Raw genomic sequence first — 18,876 nt, 5'->3', positions numbered from 1 at the left:
AAACCCCTCCAATTTGGTAAAATTACACTGATTAATAAATCAGACGGTTAAGATGGCCCGATCAATTATTTTTGGTACGCCTGTTTTTTTTTTCATAGCACCACTCCTTTTTGTGCCGTTATATCCGAGAATAGTGGAATAAGTAGTCCAAAAGGAGGAGACAAGCATCGGATTTGATTGGAATTACCTCATAGAATAGTGGTAACTAATGTTTGATTGCGCGGCATTAACTCGGAGAGTCAGGTAAGAGAGCGAAGATAGAAGGTATTATTCCCAAGATCTTTCAAGCAAATTTTTGATGGAATTTAGTTGAAAGTTATACGGAGGAGACAAGAATACCACACCAGCAGACATGAGATAAAAACCCATGAAACATTCGAAGGAGTCCCCGGAAAGTTCAATGCAATATTAGTGAGAAGGAATGAAACACATTGAACATTGGTGGATATTATTTTTGTCAAATCCAAATCCTAAAGTCTAAAAATCATTTCAACTACATTAGCAACTAGCAGTAATTGCATTTTATAAAGAAAGTGATATATTCAGCCCCTTTTCTTCTCTAGCCACCCCCCTTCTAGTGCATTTGTCTAATGTCTATTGGGTTATACAATTTCCAAGGCTTACTAGGTGTTTGAGTTAGCTTTAGAGTGCAACTTCATCTACTAGTGGTGTTTGGTTGCATATTTGATTCAGACTACTGGGAGACTACTTGCCTTAACATTACTTTTGTTCCCCACCAAATGACTTAGAAAAAAAAAGATTTTTTACTACTAGTCTTGAGATTTAACACTCCTCTCTCTCTCTCTCTCTCTTAGTCTCCTCTATATATTTGTATGCCGGTAGTCATACCCCTATTGTCCCCTTATTATGGTAAACTAATTCAGTTAACAATCAAACACCACTTACCACTTCTCTATGAGGAGACTACTTCACTACTATTACGCTTGGTGGTTACTTCAGTTCTAATTCAGTACTCTATAAAGTAACTACACGCAACCAAACTGACCCGGGAGGAAAGATCAAATTATTGTAAAAAGAAAGTCTTTCACTCCTTAAAAGGCACTTATTAAGCCACTCAGCACCCTTGCTGACATGATCAGATGTGTTAATAACACCTTAACCAGATGATCCTAAGTCCTTGATGCATCAACCATCGATAAACCCTTGTTAGAATTCTTCCAATAAAACCAAAACCATTGATTTTCATAGTTGATACGAGACCAAGACCATCTGGGAGGGTATGTTCTACAAGATCAGAGGTCTTAATTTCACAAACATGCCCACCAAAATTTGACTATTACCATTGATTGTAAGTCTTTCGTACCTCCCTCTCACCCATCTTTGACACAGCATCAGTGGAACGTGTGACATATCATTATTGGTTGAGCCACTTCTCTAACCCTAACCCTAAGCCTAAGCCAAATAGATGAATTTGAAGTTCACATGCCATGCCACATTCACAATGCATCATATCAGAGGCTAGGCTCTGTCTGTTTTGGACTTTGATACCCGATTGTGAGTCCAAAATTGATTATTGGACTCAAATTTATGTTTAGGCCCTGTTTGTTTTAGATTTTGACAACCGATTATTAGACTCAAAATCACGTCTAATTTTGAGTCCAATAATCTGTTTGGGACTCCCAATCAGTTGTCAAAATCTAAAACAGAGCTTTGTTTTGAGTCCAATAATCAGTTTTGGACTCGCAATCGGTTCTCAAAATAAAAAACAAACAAGGCCTAAAGTACGGCCCTGTTAGTCAATTGTGTCTAAAACTGATTATTGGGCTCAAAATTAATGCCCTGTTTGTTTCAGATTGTGACAACCAATTGTGGGCCCCAAACCGATTATTGGGCTGAAAATTACGTTTAAATCTGAGTCCGATAATTGTTTTGGAGCTCACAATCAGTTGTCATAATCTAAACAAACAAGCCTAAACGTAATCACTACCTTAACAGTTCTTGGTTCAAAATCGGTTCTCAAAATCCATAAAAAACAGGGCCCAGGCATATAGATCAGATTAGCTAAATCACTACATTAAATCTTACAAATGGCATAGACCACCTTCATATCATCGACCAGTTACCTGTAAACAGCATAGACAGATTACATAGGTTTTTCAGCATTTTTGCCAGTGCAACAATAGTAAAGTTCTTGGCTTACCAGAAAATAGACCCAGATCTTGCACAGAAGGGAAAATGTAATACACCATTCCTTTGCCGCAACCATTGACCCTTCCATTGAAATCAATTCATTTTGGCATTGGCAATCTATCCAACAGATGCTTTCCATAATTTTCTCATCTGCAACTCAATTCTTCCCAAGAGAAACCATCAATGGATTGTAGCTGTCCAAGAATAAGCTTTTCTTGCTTGGCAACTAGAGTGCAGTCAAGAATTTTAAAAGTTGTAAGGAAAATAAAAGGTACGAGAAACGATCCAATGGTGAGGATCATCCAACCAATGTAGTTTTTGGGCAATTGAGGCCAGGTTTGGCCGACCAGGCTCAGTCCAAACTGGTAGAAGTTGAGTCCCACATGTGCAATATGGGCATGCCTCACACATTGGATCATTAGTCCAAATATTAACATCTTGAAGATCTTTCTACACTTTCTAAGGCACTGTTCGTTTTAGATTTTATCAACCGATTGTGAATCCAAACCCAGTTATTGGGCCAATCACATTTAGGCCCTGTTCGTTTTAGATTTTGACAACCAATTGTGAGTCCAAACCAATTACTAGACTAATAATTAACCAAGATTTTGAGTCCAATAATCGGTTTAACCCTCACAATCGGTTGTCATAATTTTAAACGAACAGGGCCTAAATTGGTTTTGGACTCACAGTTGGTTATTGAGATCTAAAACGCTATGAACCTTGAACTAATTGCATATAGAAATAACGATTGCTAATAAGACACATTTTTAGGATACATTCTTCATCTGGGTTTTCAGTGAAATTGGAATGTAGAGCATTCCCAGCACTGTCCACAATTGCAGATGTTGTCATTGACGATTCAACGCATAAGATGGCAGCAATTGCATCAAGTCGAGTGACCTCATTTCTGAACATGAGTCTTGCATGTGCTGTAACATAAGGGAAAAAAACAGTTCCTTCGAATGAGAATATATGATTGAGAACAGTGGGGGTGTAAAATGTGGGGCCAGTGACATACCTTGGGCTAGCCTAATCAAACTTTCGAGCATACGAACAGTTGTCCTGGCTGCAAAATAAAATAGTCTCATGAAAATTTAATAATTTTCAAGACGAAAAGAGGATGAGTCAGACCTGCATTCTGTGTTGCTGATCTCCGTTGGAGTTGATAATAACTCGAAATAACTCTTTCTGCTTCCTTTGTCAAGATGGGTTTGAAATGTCCTTTTACATAGTGAATATACCTACAATGTTGTCAACATCAACAACCAGATGAAATTGTTTCAATTGTCCCAAAAACACAACTTCCAACAATGAAATATCATTAGCCAGTTAAGGTATGAACACAATATTCTACTTAATTTCAAATTCCAAGGGATTAGGTAAAGATATTTTAGTCCCCAGTTGCCATTAAACACTTGACATGGTTCATTGGGTTAAAAGTTTTGTTACAGGCAACAGCCAAAAAGTGTATTATGACAGTGGGCTGCATGGCTCATATGTATATGGAGGGCAGAACTCATCTACCCTCCATTGAATAAATCGGATGGTAAGATCTTTGATATCAATAATCATGCCCAACAAAATTTAAGCTCATTAGGTAGTTGCCATTCAGATTTGATTTATTCGGTCAAACATGGTGTTTTAATATTGCATAAGGAATCAGAAATGGACATCTCATCAGAAAATCATATTTTCTGGTCTCGTGGGAGGTGCTCAGTTAAACATCCAAGCATTTCTAGTTAATCAAACCATTGCAAGATCATGGAAAACTACAAGCAACATTACCTCCTGAGCATCGGCATTGGCCAGACATTTTTGAGATCTTCATTATCCGTGCCTCTTTCCGGATCTTTTTTCTGATTAGTTTAACAAAATAAATGTTAGTTTGATCCATATGCCTTGCAGCCACGGGAGATCACCGAAAAAACATTTACCTCAGAGAGAATATGAGATGAGACAATTTGATCCCATTCTGGGTTCTTTGTATCCAAGAGTACAAGGACTATATCAAATCTGCTCAATAATGGTCCAGAGAGTGTGGTATTGACAGATAAAGCTAGAACAATTTGGAGAGATGAGAAGTTAAAAATGAATCAAGATGTATCTGGAAGAAATAAAATGGTGCATTATAATGATTGACTTATATGGAGGATTAAGACATTAATTAACGAGTCATAGTTACACCATGAAAGTCCAACCTGATTTATTTGCAAAAAGTAAATGTGAGATAATAATTAAATGAGCACCTTACATTGATTAGGATCATACTGCCCTTTTGGGTTCGTTGCACCAAAGACAATTGTCCTCGTACTAAGAGTAGTCACAAGACCAGCCTGAAAAATACACCTAACGTCATTGAGGAGTCGCAATCTTCTTCAAGCATTCAAAACAGCAAGAAACAGAATGTAACTTTCAAAACCAAGAAATGTATTCATCCATTTTAGAAGGAAAGCATGTGGATGATCTAAAAACATTATTTTTTAAGTGAAAGTCATTCTTGATTGTCCTACCAACTGTAAAGGGTGGATAGAATTTCCACAAGAAAAAAAGGAAAATCAAGATAAGTACCTTGAAGAATCAGAAAAATATAGTTATAGTATATAGCAATAAAAAATATGTCAAATAATCCCCATAAAACAAGTGCACATTGCTTCAATTATAAAAGTTAAAAAGCCTCTGAACTCAAACAAAAACAATGCTAAGAAAAAGATTTAGCTGATGAATTTGAGAAGTATATATGAATTATGTCAAAATTGGTCATATGGTACGATATCTGCAACTCTCTATAATAAAAAGCAAGGTAACAGACCAAGCCCTCAGATATGCACTTAAAAAGGGTAGCATGGGCTTCAGGTAGACACAATGCCTACTATTAAAGGGATAAAATGCTGTTATTGATATAAATTATGGTTATCCTATAAATGTGCACCACATACACGAAGGGAGCATTCTTTTCTTTTCTTTTTAGTAATAAGAAATTGCTTAAAAACCAAAACCAGTTTAATAGCACAGTTCTTTAAGAAGATGCGCAGGAGCAAAATTAAGACAAGAGAACAAGAGAAGTGGATACATAGGAAAACCTCCAAGGAAAAGAAAGAAGGAACATCACAAACATAAAGATCTGTTAACATGTAAAGAACTTGTATCAGAATCAGTAACAACATAACTCAGTTTGGGATATTAATGACACGCTTAAGCTTTGAGAATTGATGGCCAAATTAGTGAAGAAATTTGAAACACCATAGCCTTTGCAGCCATGGGACAAGCATCCCGCCCCTTACAAACACCAAAGGTGGAATCTCTGGAAGCCACCATTTTTTTTTTCTGGCCAAGTTAGCCTCTCCATTGATAAATTTTGTTACCAGAGACACCTATCCACTATCCACACCTCATTATAGCCCTTTTGAACTCATACTTAATCCACACCTTCAAGGCCAAAGCTCTACTGTCGCACTAATATCTCAAGACAACTAGCGTGCAGAGTACATCCTCACGATGCCATTACAATCCCTCCCTCATCATGAAAATCCCATCTTTCAAAAAAAACCCATGCATTCCTTAATCAAATTTTAGGAAAGTTTATCCCGAAATGTGTTAAACTTCATATTTTCAGAGACCAGATTTGATGCTTCTTTTGATATCTGAATGTGAGACAATTCTGAAAAGGATTTCCTAAGTTGCCCAAGGCACTCATATGGATATTACCATTTGAAAGACACAAATGAGATGTCATAGCTATGCTAAATTAGTCCCCCAAGGAGACGTTCTATTCAAGTTTATCTCAATTAATAACAACTGCTTCTCCAAGACCATCAAATGCAATCCACACAGATTTATTACATACTGCATAGAAGTTCTTCCACTACATTTTATAAAAAAAAAATATTCTCACGGTTATCGTAGAAAACCATCAAGGGTTACCGGTGGTTTGGAGATGTCCTGAAGATGACCAAAATGCCCCTAAATGTGACTTTAAAGATATAAAAAGATCACCACTAAGCAAGGATGGTTTTCTATTATTATACCAGGACAATGATAAGCAATTCTATAAACACATGATCTGAAGCAAGAAAAGATACCTTAGCAATACTTATAGTCTGTTGCTCCATTGCTTCATGTATGGTTGCGCGATCATGCTCCCTCATGCTACAAAAAGTTGAATTAGAATGAAATCAAATATGAGGAAGCCTCATGAACAAAAAAAAACAAGACCGATTGCGGGGGGGGGGGGGGGGGGGGGGGGAGAGAGAGAGAGAGAGAGAGAAGAAGGTTAAACTAAAAACATCCTTTAAAGAGATCTAGAAAAGACCTCAAACTAACAAATTAAAATGTCACAAATTAAAATGTCACTAGAATGTTCTAAAACAATCATGCTATACATAATTCCATTAGTATCACACCATGAGTGGAGCGTCAGAAACAAAATCCAAGTCCTTGTATTGTGAATAGTTGCATTGAACTAGTAGCCATTAAGAGTGCCTGCATTAGGAAATTACGAGTTTCGATGTCCACATGTTCTTTGTGGATAACTGTGCACAACAGTTCAGTACATTGTCAGTTTGTCACCCACATGTGGAAGTATTTTTGGATTTCGATCAATGTAGTTATCGAGGTGTGTTGTTAGACGTTAAGTAGAAACTAGCCATTGGAATGGAGTGCAACTAAACTGGTTGAACCCAAAACCATGGTATTAGCCATTGGAAATTTCAGAGAAATGTATACCTATCAAATTCATCTATGCAACAAATTCCACCATCTGCCAAAACAAGTGCCCCAGCCTCGAGCATCCATTCACCTGGAGATCCAATCAATGGGCAAGACAGCCAGTCAAACACAATCAATCAAATCACTAAAGTACGAACACAACAAAGGGGCAGGAGAAAAGTCACAAGTCAATGAAGATAGTGAATACAAATGAACTGTTTACATTCATGAACAGTTAGAAAAAGTTGATGTTCATTAGATGGCCTTTTTGACAGAATTTACAATTTCCTAGATTTTATTTGAATAACTTTTACAATAAACTGTAACAATCGCATGGATGTTCAGAAGATGGGCCATTTGAAGTGATAGAATATACACAAACAAATTTATATAGCTTCTCCATCTTGTACATACAACCTTACACAAAATCCTTTGTAGTCCCAGTATTGTATTAACCATGTCAATCATTGACTCTTCCAATTCGACTTGGTTTTGCCCCTAAAACATCGATCAAAACTCCTCTGAATTGCCAGCGTCAAGAAAAACTTGCCATGCCAATTATTCACTCGCATAAGTCAACTCAGTTTTACCTACAACAAGTTCTAAGTACAAATTCTAAACATTGGTGTTAACAACAGAATTGCTTTGAAGCATTAACATGATAAACTTTGCAGACCAACCAGAGGAATGTGAAATTCAATCTCTTCTTCAAGCTGTATGAGATGTCTGTTAGAAGGTTCTTGCCTCTTATCTTCAAGTATTTTATTCATATTTGGAAGGGCCTGAATTTGGTACCTAGGGCATTTGAATGTTTCAACTGCAATCTATTTTGTTTCATTTTTGTCTAAATGGAGTGAGTTTTCCCTTCTGTTGTTGAGTAACTATCCTAGTAAAGAAAGAGGCTACATGCTCTGAAAGTATACACTTTTAGGAGAGAGTAGGATACAGAATGTCAAGTAAAGTCAATTATCTTTACTGCAAATGTTAGCAAAGATTAAAATTTACAAAATAAATGACAAAAAGAAACACAAAATGTACCTCCATCCTTGATGGCAGTAACAGTTAAGCCAGCACTGGTGCTCCCCAATCCAGTAGTAATCACAGATCGGTTGCTTAATTTAGCAGCAAACTTCAAAAACTGAGACTTTCCAGTACCTGTGATTTTATACATATGTAAATGTCATCCATCGCTCAAGAACACCGGTTATGGACTTTCCAGTCCTGAATCAGAATTTGGCTAAATAGTTTACAAGTATTCACTATTGAAAACATCAATTTATGGCTTTCTGTTGATCAATTGAAAATTTTATCAGAAAGAAAATAAACAAGAGGATCCAAAGGGACAAGCCCTAAGGCTATCTGAAATGTTCAAAAAACAGCCTCACTGAAACAAAACCCATAAAACATAAATTCTGATTCAGGCCAGATTGAAAAAAAAATCCACCTCGGGAAGCACAACCTCCACTCTAGTTTTCACATTCTTTCAACATACGGTATATCAATTAATCAAGGAATTGGTCTCTCAAGATCATTTTTCAGCGTGGTTTTAATTTTGGCCGAAATACCGAAAGTTCGGATTTCGGCTAGGACCGACACTGAAAGTACATAAACCTGAAATTTCGGCTGAAATCCAAAATTTAGCCGAAATTTACAAGATTTCCACCAAAATTTTTAAAATTTCCACCGAAATCTTGTAAAATACCGAAATTGATTTTCCGAATTTTTACATGATTTCGGCTGAAATTTCGGTTTCGGTTGTGGCCAAAACCAACACCGAAACCGATATTTAAAACCATGTTCCTGAGGCAAGGTGTTGGAAGATGCACAATGGTTACGCTAGACTTATAGTTGATATCTAGAATTATGAGAGGCTAAACACACCTGGGTCACCAACTAGAAGGAGGTGAGACTCTCCACGAACCTTCGTCCCAGAAGCATCAACATGTTGCACACCTCCAATCAGCGTTAACGCAACTAACAGGTTTAAGGCAGTAATCAAGGAAAGAAATAAAATAACATTCCTCAATCTTAGAATAAAAATACATGATGAATGCTAATTAGATTCTAAAAGAAAGATAATGCATAAGATCTAAGGTTATGGAGATTCGGTTCCTTGATCACAATACTCATCTCTACTTTGTTTCTATCTTTAATAATTGCAAGATAAGCAGTCATTATCATGCTTCAAAATAATGCTAAAAGGTGATGTGGGATAATAATATACCAGCAAGCTTTACTGTGAAGAGTCCAAAAATTTGCGGGCAAATTCCTCTCAAAATGGCATTTCTTCCTGCAAATATTTTGAGTAAGCAGCTCGGTTGAAGTAAAGATTGCAAGATATACTAAATTGCTGAAAATCACATAAATGCTTAGTCCTACTTTTATCAAGCAATAAAATGATTTTCTGGATTAAGAAAAGAGAAACATATATAAGAGATTGGTTTGGAACAGTCATAAGAAAAGTGTTATACAAGAACAACATGCTTCAACTTCAACCAAGAATTTTCTTCCTCCCGAGAAAGGAGAAGCAACAACGAAGAACAATTAAGAAAGGGCTGACAAAACTAGTTTGAAATCCAGGCAGCTACTTTGATTTTCAGCTACAACATGATCGTAACTAGAAGAAATCGAAGATAAATGGCATGGTATCATGCAGAAAATTTTCAGCAAATGGTTAATTTAAGGGGTCTAAGGTTTAAATAAGTAGGCAGATTAAAGAAGCTAATGTTAAAACTCATTCCACAAGGAGCCCAACAGAAATGAGCAAACCTTGTGTGTGAAATGGCTGATAAAAGTCAGGAACCAATACGAGTTTTGTGGTTTCCAAGTGTTGGTTACTCGTAGAGTTGCCTACAAAATGCTGAAGTTGCTGTTCTATGATTTGACCAAAAAGATTAACACTGACCCTTCAAACAAAAACTACAAATTCTAATAGCACATATAGAAACATGGATAGGTTTGATAACACCTTTCAATGGGGTATGCTTGAAATTTGACCAGAATTGCTCAAATTTCTTGGCAACATCCTCAGGAATATCGATATCTGATTTTAGTTCATTGGTTCTCCTGGAAAAATATGTAAAAAAGATCAGTGGAGCATACAGAAGCAATCAGATCCACTTTCACACAGTAAAGAATATGATCAATATTTCCAGAACCATAAGACAATCAGAAAGTCAGTAAATGCACCATGTGATTTGTCTTGAGCAGAATATAAAGTAATGGACGAATTAAGAAGCACTTAAGGAAAAGAAATGTTAAAATATAAAATGTCATAAACACTGATATTAGAGTTAGTAACTCAACTCAAATCAACTCAACAAAGCCTTTGTCCCAAACTAGTTGGGGTCGGCTAAACATTATCCTTTAGAGTTAGTAAGCAGAGTGGAAAAATCTACGGGCATGAAACAGAGGATAATGTTTGTCAATAAACTAGAAAAGTGCAGAATAAAGTAATAAACCATCAATTGGCTTAAAATTGTGAGGGAAACTTCTTTAAAAAAAATAGTGGGTAAACATTTTGGAGAATATCAACACAGCAGGATTCGCTTGGGCCAAGTTTGGATACCTCATGCTTTTGTATTTGGATTTGGATTTGAATTTTGGATACAAAATACATCCATCATCCTCATGCTCATGTTGTACGAGAGAGGGAGGGAGTTGGGAGGGACGTCTTGCTGTTGCTGCAGCAAGGTCGAGGAGCAGTGAGGGTGAAGGTAATTGCCACAAATATGGATTTCCAAATAATGTCTCATAGAAAAGATTTGAAAATCAGATTTTTTTTTTCACCGTGGTAGCTGATTTGGAAATCGTAGGATCCGATCCAGTTCCAAATCTCAACTGCAAATGTGAGAAATCCAAATTTAAATCTTGTGGGTATCCAAACGTGGCCTTATAGCACTCTCGAAACCTATGTGGCTACATTTCCTTTAAAATAGTATTATTTTTTAAGAATTGTTGGAACCAAAGATAAGAACTGACAGCAAAAGCTAAACAAAATAAGATGCAACAATGAATCGAACTGATGTAGCTCATAATCAGGCTCTTTCATAGTTAGGGCAAACAGTTGAATCCAAAGTTTGAATTAGCTCAATGAAAATGTGAAGGCCTGGTTTATCTGACTATTCAGATGCTAAGCCCTTGATGAAAATAAACTGTGATTGAACTGAAAAGGGCTGGCAATTTTGTAACTTTGGACATAGAAAAACACATGGTAGAATGAGGATATGTGGTTGCAAACTTGCAATTAGACCAAAATAGAAGGGAAACTTGTACATAAAGAGCAGGAAAGTGGTAATGAAACTTAAAGTAATAGCTAATGTCATGTGGTTCCAAGGGGTGCTTGTTACATGCTTACTGCCACTCCGTGGCTAGGGGTGCAACTTGGGTTTGGTCGGGTTGAGCTTTTTCTTAAAAAAATGAATTGGAATCAACCCAAACCCGACCCGGTTACATGGTAAAAGCTCAACCCGAATTCCCAAAAAATGACCCAAGTTGCGCCCCTATCTGTGGCGATCATCAACACAATTGTGGATTAGTAACAAGTCACCTGAGATCCCAAGATGCTTCCAAGTTGCAGAACATTAAATGTCACATTGCACATCCAAACTTATCCATGTCTTCCAACCAAAAAATTGCAACTGAATTTCAGAAAAAACAGCCCATCAAAATATTTGGCATGCATCGGAAATTGAGAAAGGGTGGCAGTTCCATAGATATTGTACTGCAATAACATGAGTTTGTTTTGCCCTCAGATGATTAGGTTACAAACATTGTCTGTAAAAATGTCCTCTTTGAGGGGAGGCAGAATTAAAATGCCTTGAGGAAGTTAAAAAGGCTGCTTCAGTATCAATTCTCTTTGACGCTTAAGCTTCATATATGTTGAAAAGTACTATAATACACTTCTCCAGTTAAAGTTTAAAAGACCATTTGCCTTATCTCCCTCAGCATGATACGGGGTTTTTCTTGCTTTCATGATTTCTTAACGGAAACTCAATAGGTTTCAAATTCGTGACAATGTGGGTTCTTTCATGCTTGCCATGGATCATATTTAAGCAAGAAGCATTTTTTTTTCTTTGATGATTTGTAGGCCAGTTTTATTTTATTTTTTCTTGAATGATAAAATATTGACTTTTATGGTTGTCACCTCTCAGTTACTACTTAGTGAATAGCAATATGATATTTCTTATTTATTTTGCCAGTTGCTTCTTTGCTAAGCTGGGGATTATCATCTCTGATGCATAAATGCTGAGACCAATTCAGGAGTTCAAATAGTGCCTTTCTATGCTCTAGTCCTTTAGACATATTCGCAATTTATGCTTTTTTATCTTTTTCTCCTAATTTCTATTAGTTTTTAATAGTTGTTTGATTAAAATTGTCAAGGCTTTCGCCTCACCTCAATATTCCCTACCGCCTCAATTCAGCCATCCATCAATGAAAACATTGGTTGTAGATTCAGCACTGTCAAGAAACCTAGCAAGATACCCCTGCTTGGAGGGTATACATTTCTCAAGGTACTTTGGTCATTTTTCATGCCAAACATTCCCGTGTTTATATTATCAGAACTCCTTGCTGGCATACATGCATCTTAGCATGTGTGTAATGGGCTATGTTGCATCAGTACGGGTATGAGTGTCGGAATCCGACACTTCGGCAAACTTTTCAAAAAGAAAGATTTGTGGATTTTTCAAAATATTTTAATTAATTCTGAAATTTTAATTATAATAAATAACATATTAAAATCTTTAGTAGGTTGAGTAAATATAATGTGTTATGGGATTTGCTAGGGACCATCGCAGAAGGCATTTGGCGCCTGGGCTGTTGCATGTGAGAGTAGCCACCTTGGATGAATTAAATGACTAAGACAAAATCTGTGCCTGTGTGGCGGCTCTCACATGCAATAGCCAAGACGTGAGATGCCTTTCTGCGATGGTCCCTAGGAAATCCCATGTTTTATTTTTATATAAAAAATATAAAAAACTTACAATTAGGATGGATAAAACTTAATACATGCAGTAATTGTCATCTTCTCTCTCTTATGGATGTCCCAGTTCACTTTCAATATCATTGTCAAATACAGTGTTTAACAATCCTCCCAAAATCAATTTCATCTACAAAAAATGGGCACAATATTCAAGTCAACATGCATACATAAATGATACTCAAAGAAGCCATTCAAAAAAGAAAAGAAAAAAAGAAAAAGAACTCAAAGAATACTAATACATGAATTTTATTTAGTACTTGAAATAAAACAAATAAAATTTTGACTTGCCTCACATGATTAGCAACTAAAATAGGATCAAGGTCACAGCGGACATCCTTCAAATCTGGTGACCATTTTGCCGTCAAAAGCCCCGTAACAATTACATCATCTGGAGCAACCAGATATCAATAAAATTGACGCAAACAACATTGGAATGCGTACAAACCAAAACTACAGAAACTTATATTCAGCATAGCAGAAGAGCTAAACAAAACAGAACAGTAAATGCTTCACTAGGTAAGCCATTTAAATATTGATAATGGGTCCATTTCATAGCGTCAACTCAAAGGAAGTTGAATTCTTCGAACGAGAAATGTGATATAATCACCATTCAAAAAAAATAATGTGAAATAAGGGCATCATGATTTCAAATTCAATAACAGAACAATTTTAGAGAATAGTCTGGTATCATTAGAACCTCTTATTGGTCTAAATATTGATTGCAAGTTAATTTTTGTTTTTAGTGAAGAAGAGCATCGCCGTTAAATCCCAACTTCAGTTAATTTTTGTTTTTAATGAAGAAGAGCATTGGCACTAAATCTCAGTCATGATGCTAGAGTATCCTACAATTCATGCATTTGGATGGTTAGAGTAGGTTTTAAGAGCTTCTTTTATGCAAGATAGAGCTTTAAAGAGAAATATTCCTCGCATTTTACCAATGATAATGTCAGCATAGCCTATGTCGACGTCACCTTCATCATAAGCTAAATAGTCTACGGTTCTAATTGAGTGCATCATGCTCTCTATCATCGATCAAAAATTTGAGGACGGTTAAAATTTTGCCCCTTTTTTCTTACTAGGGACAGCCCCCTCAAGTATAAAAGAATAATGATAAATACACTAGAGGGGGATGTCCCAAGTAAGAAAAAGAGGCAAATTTATAACCGTACCTAAGCTAAAGAATGAGCATACATGATGGATGAACCATGTTGAAGTACCGAGCATGGAAGGACCAAAATTGAATAAGAAAAGAAAGTAAAAATACAAAGAATGAAACTCCAAGATGTAGTACCTCCAGCTTTAACAATGTCAACAAGATCATCCTTCAGAATAACAGGAATTGAACGAGGTATGGACCCAACTCCTAGAAGTTGTGTGCTTTCTTGGATTTTGATCTCCTGATAATCATGGCATACTATACTGTTCTCTACAAACTGGAAATTTGAGCCTTCACATGATCTGGCCCCCTGTTACAGAAAAAAAATAAAACATTTTTTGTCAAAAGATTTCTTAAGGGTAGGTAAAATAACAGAACAAACAAGGATCGAGAAAATCCAATCAAGACCAAAAAGCAAAAGATATAATGTCTGAGGGGCGCCTTTCGTACTTCTAGGAACTGAGACTAAACAGCAGTAATGACACAGCTATCAGATGGATTCAAGCAGATTAATCAAAAACAGTACAAGAATTTTTTAAACTTACAAAAGTAAAGGATGGATAAGACCTTTTCTGATATATATATATATATATATATATAGCAGAATCTGATCAAAGATATCATTCTGGAAGATAAAATCTGCTTACTAATCTGAGACGACATGGATAAGCAAAAGAACCACGGAAAGAAGATGGTTACTTACATAAGAACAGTTAAAAGGAGCATTAGAAAAAAACAATGCATAAAAGCATCATGCATGGCACCATTTCAAGGTGTGATTTTTTGCTCCAATTTATCCTTATAATCATTTTCAAAGTTGCAAAATAAAATGCATGATGATAGGGAAAAAGAATAAACCTCAGAAGGGCAAGATGTTGGGAGTCTTATAGCATTTCCAGTTTCTAGCTCCGGGAAAACTTTAAATCTAAACACACAAGCCACCAACCAAATGATGATTAGGAGATGATTTTAAGAAGATAAAAATCCATGCAGACTAGCATAGATTCCGAATCAATTAAATTGTACAGAGAGTGTTATCTTGCTTGGCCAGTAACGGAATCAATAATCCAAACAAGCAAAATGAGAAAAGTTCATAGACAGTAACAGTGCAAAGATGGGAAACATGGGAATGAAGATACAAAAAATTCCAAGATAATGAAAAATGGTCGATCTATGCAATATGTTTGTGATTCACATTGATATCACACTGCAGGAATTGGCAGAATGGTTAGAAAAAGCGCAGTGTGATCACCAAGCCTTTCCTTACTGGCATTCAAGGAGCACCTTTCAGGGTTACTAGGTGTGGAGGAGGACTCCGCTAATGCTAATGCGTTAAGGCAAATCTCGTGCCCTAATGCTATTGTTTCTGTTTTTTCTACTTTCTTTGGTGTCAACTGTCAACTCATTCCTGCTGTAATTTTCCTCTTCTAGTTTCTTAATAAATTTATGTTACCACACAAAACAAAATTCATGCACAGCAAGAAGTAGCACAATTGACAAATATCTTACTATATTCATTAAAAGAACACATCATCAGAAACAATTATCACACGGCCAATAACATTTAATGTTTCTGGTAGTAAAAGTATCCAAAAGCAAATGCATTGTCTGGAGTCACATTTCACATCTTGAGTAACTACCCATTTCCTAATAGCCAGCAAGAAATCACTCAGTCCCAAGATAAACAAGAAGAAATAAACAGATATGCAATGGAGGAAGCTGTTAAATAATGATACAATTAATAGAAGGCAATTAACCAATATATAAAAAGGAAGTGGGGTCCAAATGATTACACACAAAAAAGAAAACAATAAAATAAAAGGGAGCTGATATTTCCACATCTTAATCTACCCATATTCCAAGAGAAATCAGATAATACAAAACGCACATTTTTATTGTAACAGTCACAATAAAAATAAAAAATAAAAAAAAAGCCAACGTGGACAACATTATAATAAAACAATAATAGAATAAGAAATCAAGAAGTTATACAAATGAGCAACTACCTGTGTTTACATTTCCTGCATTCGTACTCCCGTTCCCCTTCGATCATCTTCACAGCTCCTGACCTTATCACAATCCCCTTGAGAGTAAGAAGAATCCCTCTGTGTTTCACTCTCACTCTCCCTATGCTCGGGAACGTCTCTGCCCACATTTAAATAGTCCCAACAAAACCCTTTCAGCCACACATAAAAGGACTAAAATTGACAAGAAACACTACAACACAGTACTAAGAAAACAAATCCACCAAACAAAAGAGGAAGAGGGATTGAGCCTCTAGCTCAATGGTCAAGACTTTGTTCGTCAACCTCAAGGTCAGAGGTTCAATCCCAGATTACTTACTCTAAAAAAACACACCAAAGAGTCAGAATCTCAATCTCACCAGGGCATTCCAAGGGAGAGCCGCAGACATTGATCCTGACGTGAACGAATTCTTTCAAATTTGCATTGTCCTGATCCTTGCAGTCCTCCAGAATTACACCCTACAGGTTAATTTAAAAAAAAAATCACAAAAAAAATAAGAACTATAGCTTTACACAAATCAGCCTTCATGGTGCATCTCCATATACACTGGAGTTGCAATTTGGGTGCAATTTGTTTTAGAAGATTTGATATATTCTAATATCCATCCTCAAAAGGTATATGGATTGGAAATCAGGATATACGTTTGATTACAATAAAATATCCCAAATTGAATAAAACATCACCAATTGAATAGTATCCTAATCCTAGTTACTTAATCTACCCTACCTACTTAATCTACCATCCAAGTAATCCAATGATCAAATCTTAGAAGATTAAAAGATTTTAGGTATATTCTAATAACATGGGTCTTTCAGATTGCATGCTTTGAGTAAATTGTCACCATAAAAGGTGCCCAAACTGCAAGTTGGGTATATGAAGATTTAGAAGATTAGATATATTCTAATAATTTGGGCCTTTCAGTCTACTTTCAGATTACATTTTGTAAGAAAATTGTAACCATAAAAGATGCCCAAACTGCAAGTTGAGAGTATCAATCAGTATTATGAAAAAAATGGTGAAGAATTTGAAGATTTTGGTACCTGGGCGAGGCGAGCAGCGTCATCAAATAGGGGAAGGAATTCAGTGGGTTGGGAGAAAATGAGGTAAGAGAGAGATGGGATTGCTTCTGTTAGCTCTGCAAAACTGAGAAAAGAAGAGAGAGTGAGAGAGAGATGGGGTTAGGGTTAGGGTTTTTGTGTACTTACTCGACAGAGAGAGGGAAATGAAGCATTGGGTCTTGAGAGAAGAGGATGGAGCGAAGGTCATGAGAGTGGTGGCGAAGGAGGAAGCGGGCAAAGGCGTGGATGTAATCGGAGCCCATTTGAGAGTTTTGGAGGGAAAGTGAATCAAACAGATGAATTAAAAGAGTTGGTATTTGGCGGGAAGAAGAATTCTCTAACAGGATTATGGTTAATTTAGGATTTGCTAGGGAGCCTTGCAGAAGGCATTTCGCGGGCGGACTGTTGCATTAGAGAGTAGCCACCTCAGATGAATTAAATCAATAAGACAAAATCTTAGACTATTTGGCTGCTCTCTCATGCCACAGCTCGCCCACGGAATGCCTTCGGCGCATGGTCGCTAGCAAATCCAGGTAAATTTAGTGTGATAGTATCATAAATTGGAGGTCCCTTTAAGCAAAAATTGAATAGGATTGGTTCTTGTTAAAAAAAAAAAAAAAAAAAAAGGGATAATTACATTTACACCCCCTCTAGTTTTTGACACATCCACTTCCATCCCTATAGTTTAAAACGTAACAAATACACCCTTGTAGTTTTCAATTTGTTTAAGGTAGGCCCTCTCAACTGAAGGTTCGTCTATAGATTGAAGGATTAGGATGATCCGATGGAGCTGATTTTTTGGGCACACCCTATATATGTCAGGACCCATCAAATGAACGCTTTGGATCATCCAAACAATATGGGGCCACATTATTTGGATGATTTTTTGGTAGTGTTTGGATTCGGGTATGGGAAATTATAGAAATATTTTCCTTTCCAAACTTTTCCATAAATTTCCTGTAATCCAAACATTTAATCATACAGTTAGGTACAGTAGGGCCCACCATTAGTTGATCCACACCGTCCATCTGACAGATCTACCTTTGGATATAAAAATCCCAAATAATGGTGCCAAAACATTTCTCTGAAATGATATATTTGCCCCCTTTTGTTTCCTGGGCCACCCCCCGCCTGGAATAAAGAAGTACTAATAACTCATAAATACAACTAAATAGTGTGGCCCGGGGAAGAAAAGGGGGAGGATATATCACTTCCAATCATTTCCCTATCGAACAATATATCTTTTGGTCAATCAGACGGTTCGAATCAACCTAAAGGAAGGCTGCACTGTGTAGTAATAATTTGTACTTGGGAAGTCCTAAATTCCCTCCCCCCCCACCCTTCTTTTTTTTTTCTCGGGACTAGTCCCTCCAGTGTGTAAAAGAGGGGGGTGTCCCAAGTAATTTGTACTAGGGAAGTGATCTATTGAGCTTGTAGCAGGAAGCTTTATGGAATTTACAGGTTATCCAAGTTTTTTTTTTTTATGGCAAATAGATTTCGAGAAGGAGCCTAAACAGGCTAGTTAATCTTGAGGGTGAGAAGTGGCTAAAAAATCAGGAAAAAGACAAATCAGATTTTGAGCGGAGTGTCCTGTTTCCTGGTTTTTCACCCTTTTCTCAGCCTCTCCTTATTACTCAGTCCCTCTCGTATCTATCCCTCTCCCACTGTCCATGAATATATTTGTGGAGCCAATTGTGCGAGAGAGGCAGGTGGAGCAGGGGAGAGAGAATTGAGAGGGAGAGATTCAGATGAGAAAGGAAGTTTTTTAAAACCAGGTAAAAAGATTATTATTCAAA

The 18,876-nt window shown here is 36.6% G+C and overlaps 1 protein-coding gene across 3 annotated transcripts; it reads right to left on the bottom strand.

The window, feature by feature from the left end:
• Positions 1-2,031: 2,031 nt before the first annotated feature.
• Positions 2,032-17,494, bottom strand: MCM9 (minichromosome maintenance 9). 3 transcript variants are annotated; one of them, XM_077368290.1, is made up of 21 exons: positions 17,228-17,481; positions 17,063-17,165; positions 16,381-16,480; positions 16,004-16,142; positions 14,856-14,922; positions 14,133-14,307; positions 13,130-13,229; positions 9,827-9,924; positions 9,628-9,708; positions 9,083-9,148; positions 8,740-8,832; positions 7,897-8,013; positions 6,877-6,949; positions 6,234-6,300; positions 4,406-4,487; positions 4,089-4,210; positions 3,940-4,010; positions 3,286-3,395; positions 3,173-3,220; positions 2,931-3,083; positions 2,032-2,377 (listed from the first exon to the last, which is right to left on the bottom strand). In XM_077368290.1, exons 1-21 carry the CDS (start codon positions 17,341-17,343, stop codon positions 2,298-2,300), a joined length of 2,061 nt encoding a protein of 686 aa, XP_077224405.1. In that variant the 5' UTR covers positions 17,344-17,481; the 3' UTR covers positions 2,032-2,297. The 3 variants fall into 3 exon arrangements, with proteins under 3 accessions (XP_077224405.1, XP_077224406.1, XP_077224407.1); XM_077368291.1 differs by lacking the exon at positions 9,628-9,708 and having other exon boundaries at positions 17,228-17,467; XM_077368292.1 differs by lacking the exon at positions 2,032-2,377 and having other exon boundaries at positions 2,945-3,083; positions 3,173-3,216; positions 17,228-17,494.
• Positions 17,495-18,876: the final 1,382 nt, after the last annotated feature.

The sequence above is a fragment of the Tasmannia lanceolata genome, unplaced genomic scaffold (genome assembly GCF_043159265.1).
Source record: "Tasmannia lanceolata isolate RefF3 unplaced genomic scaffold, GAP_Taslan_0.1 ptg000025l, whole genome shotgun sequence".
In the NCBI taxonomy this organism is placed as follows: Eukaryota; Viridiplantae; Streptophyta; class Magnoliopsida; order Canellales; family Winteraceae; genus Tasmannia; species Tasmannia lanceolata.
This window is presented reverse-complemented; position numbering and strand designations above follow the sequence as displayed.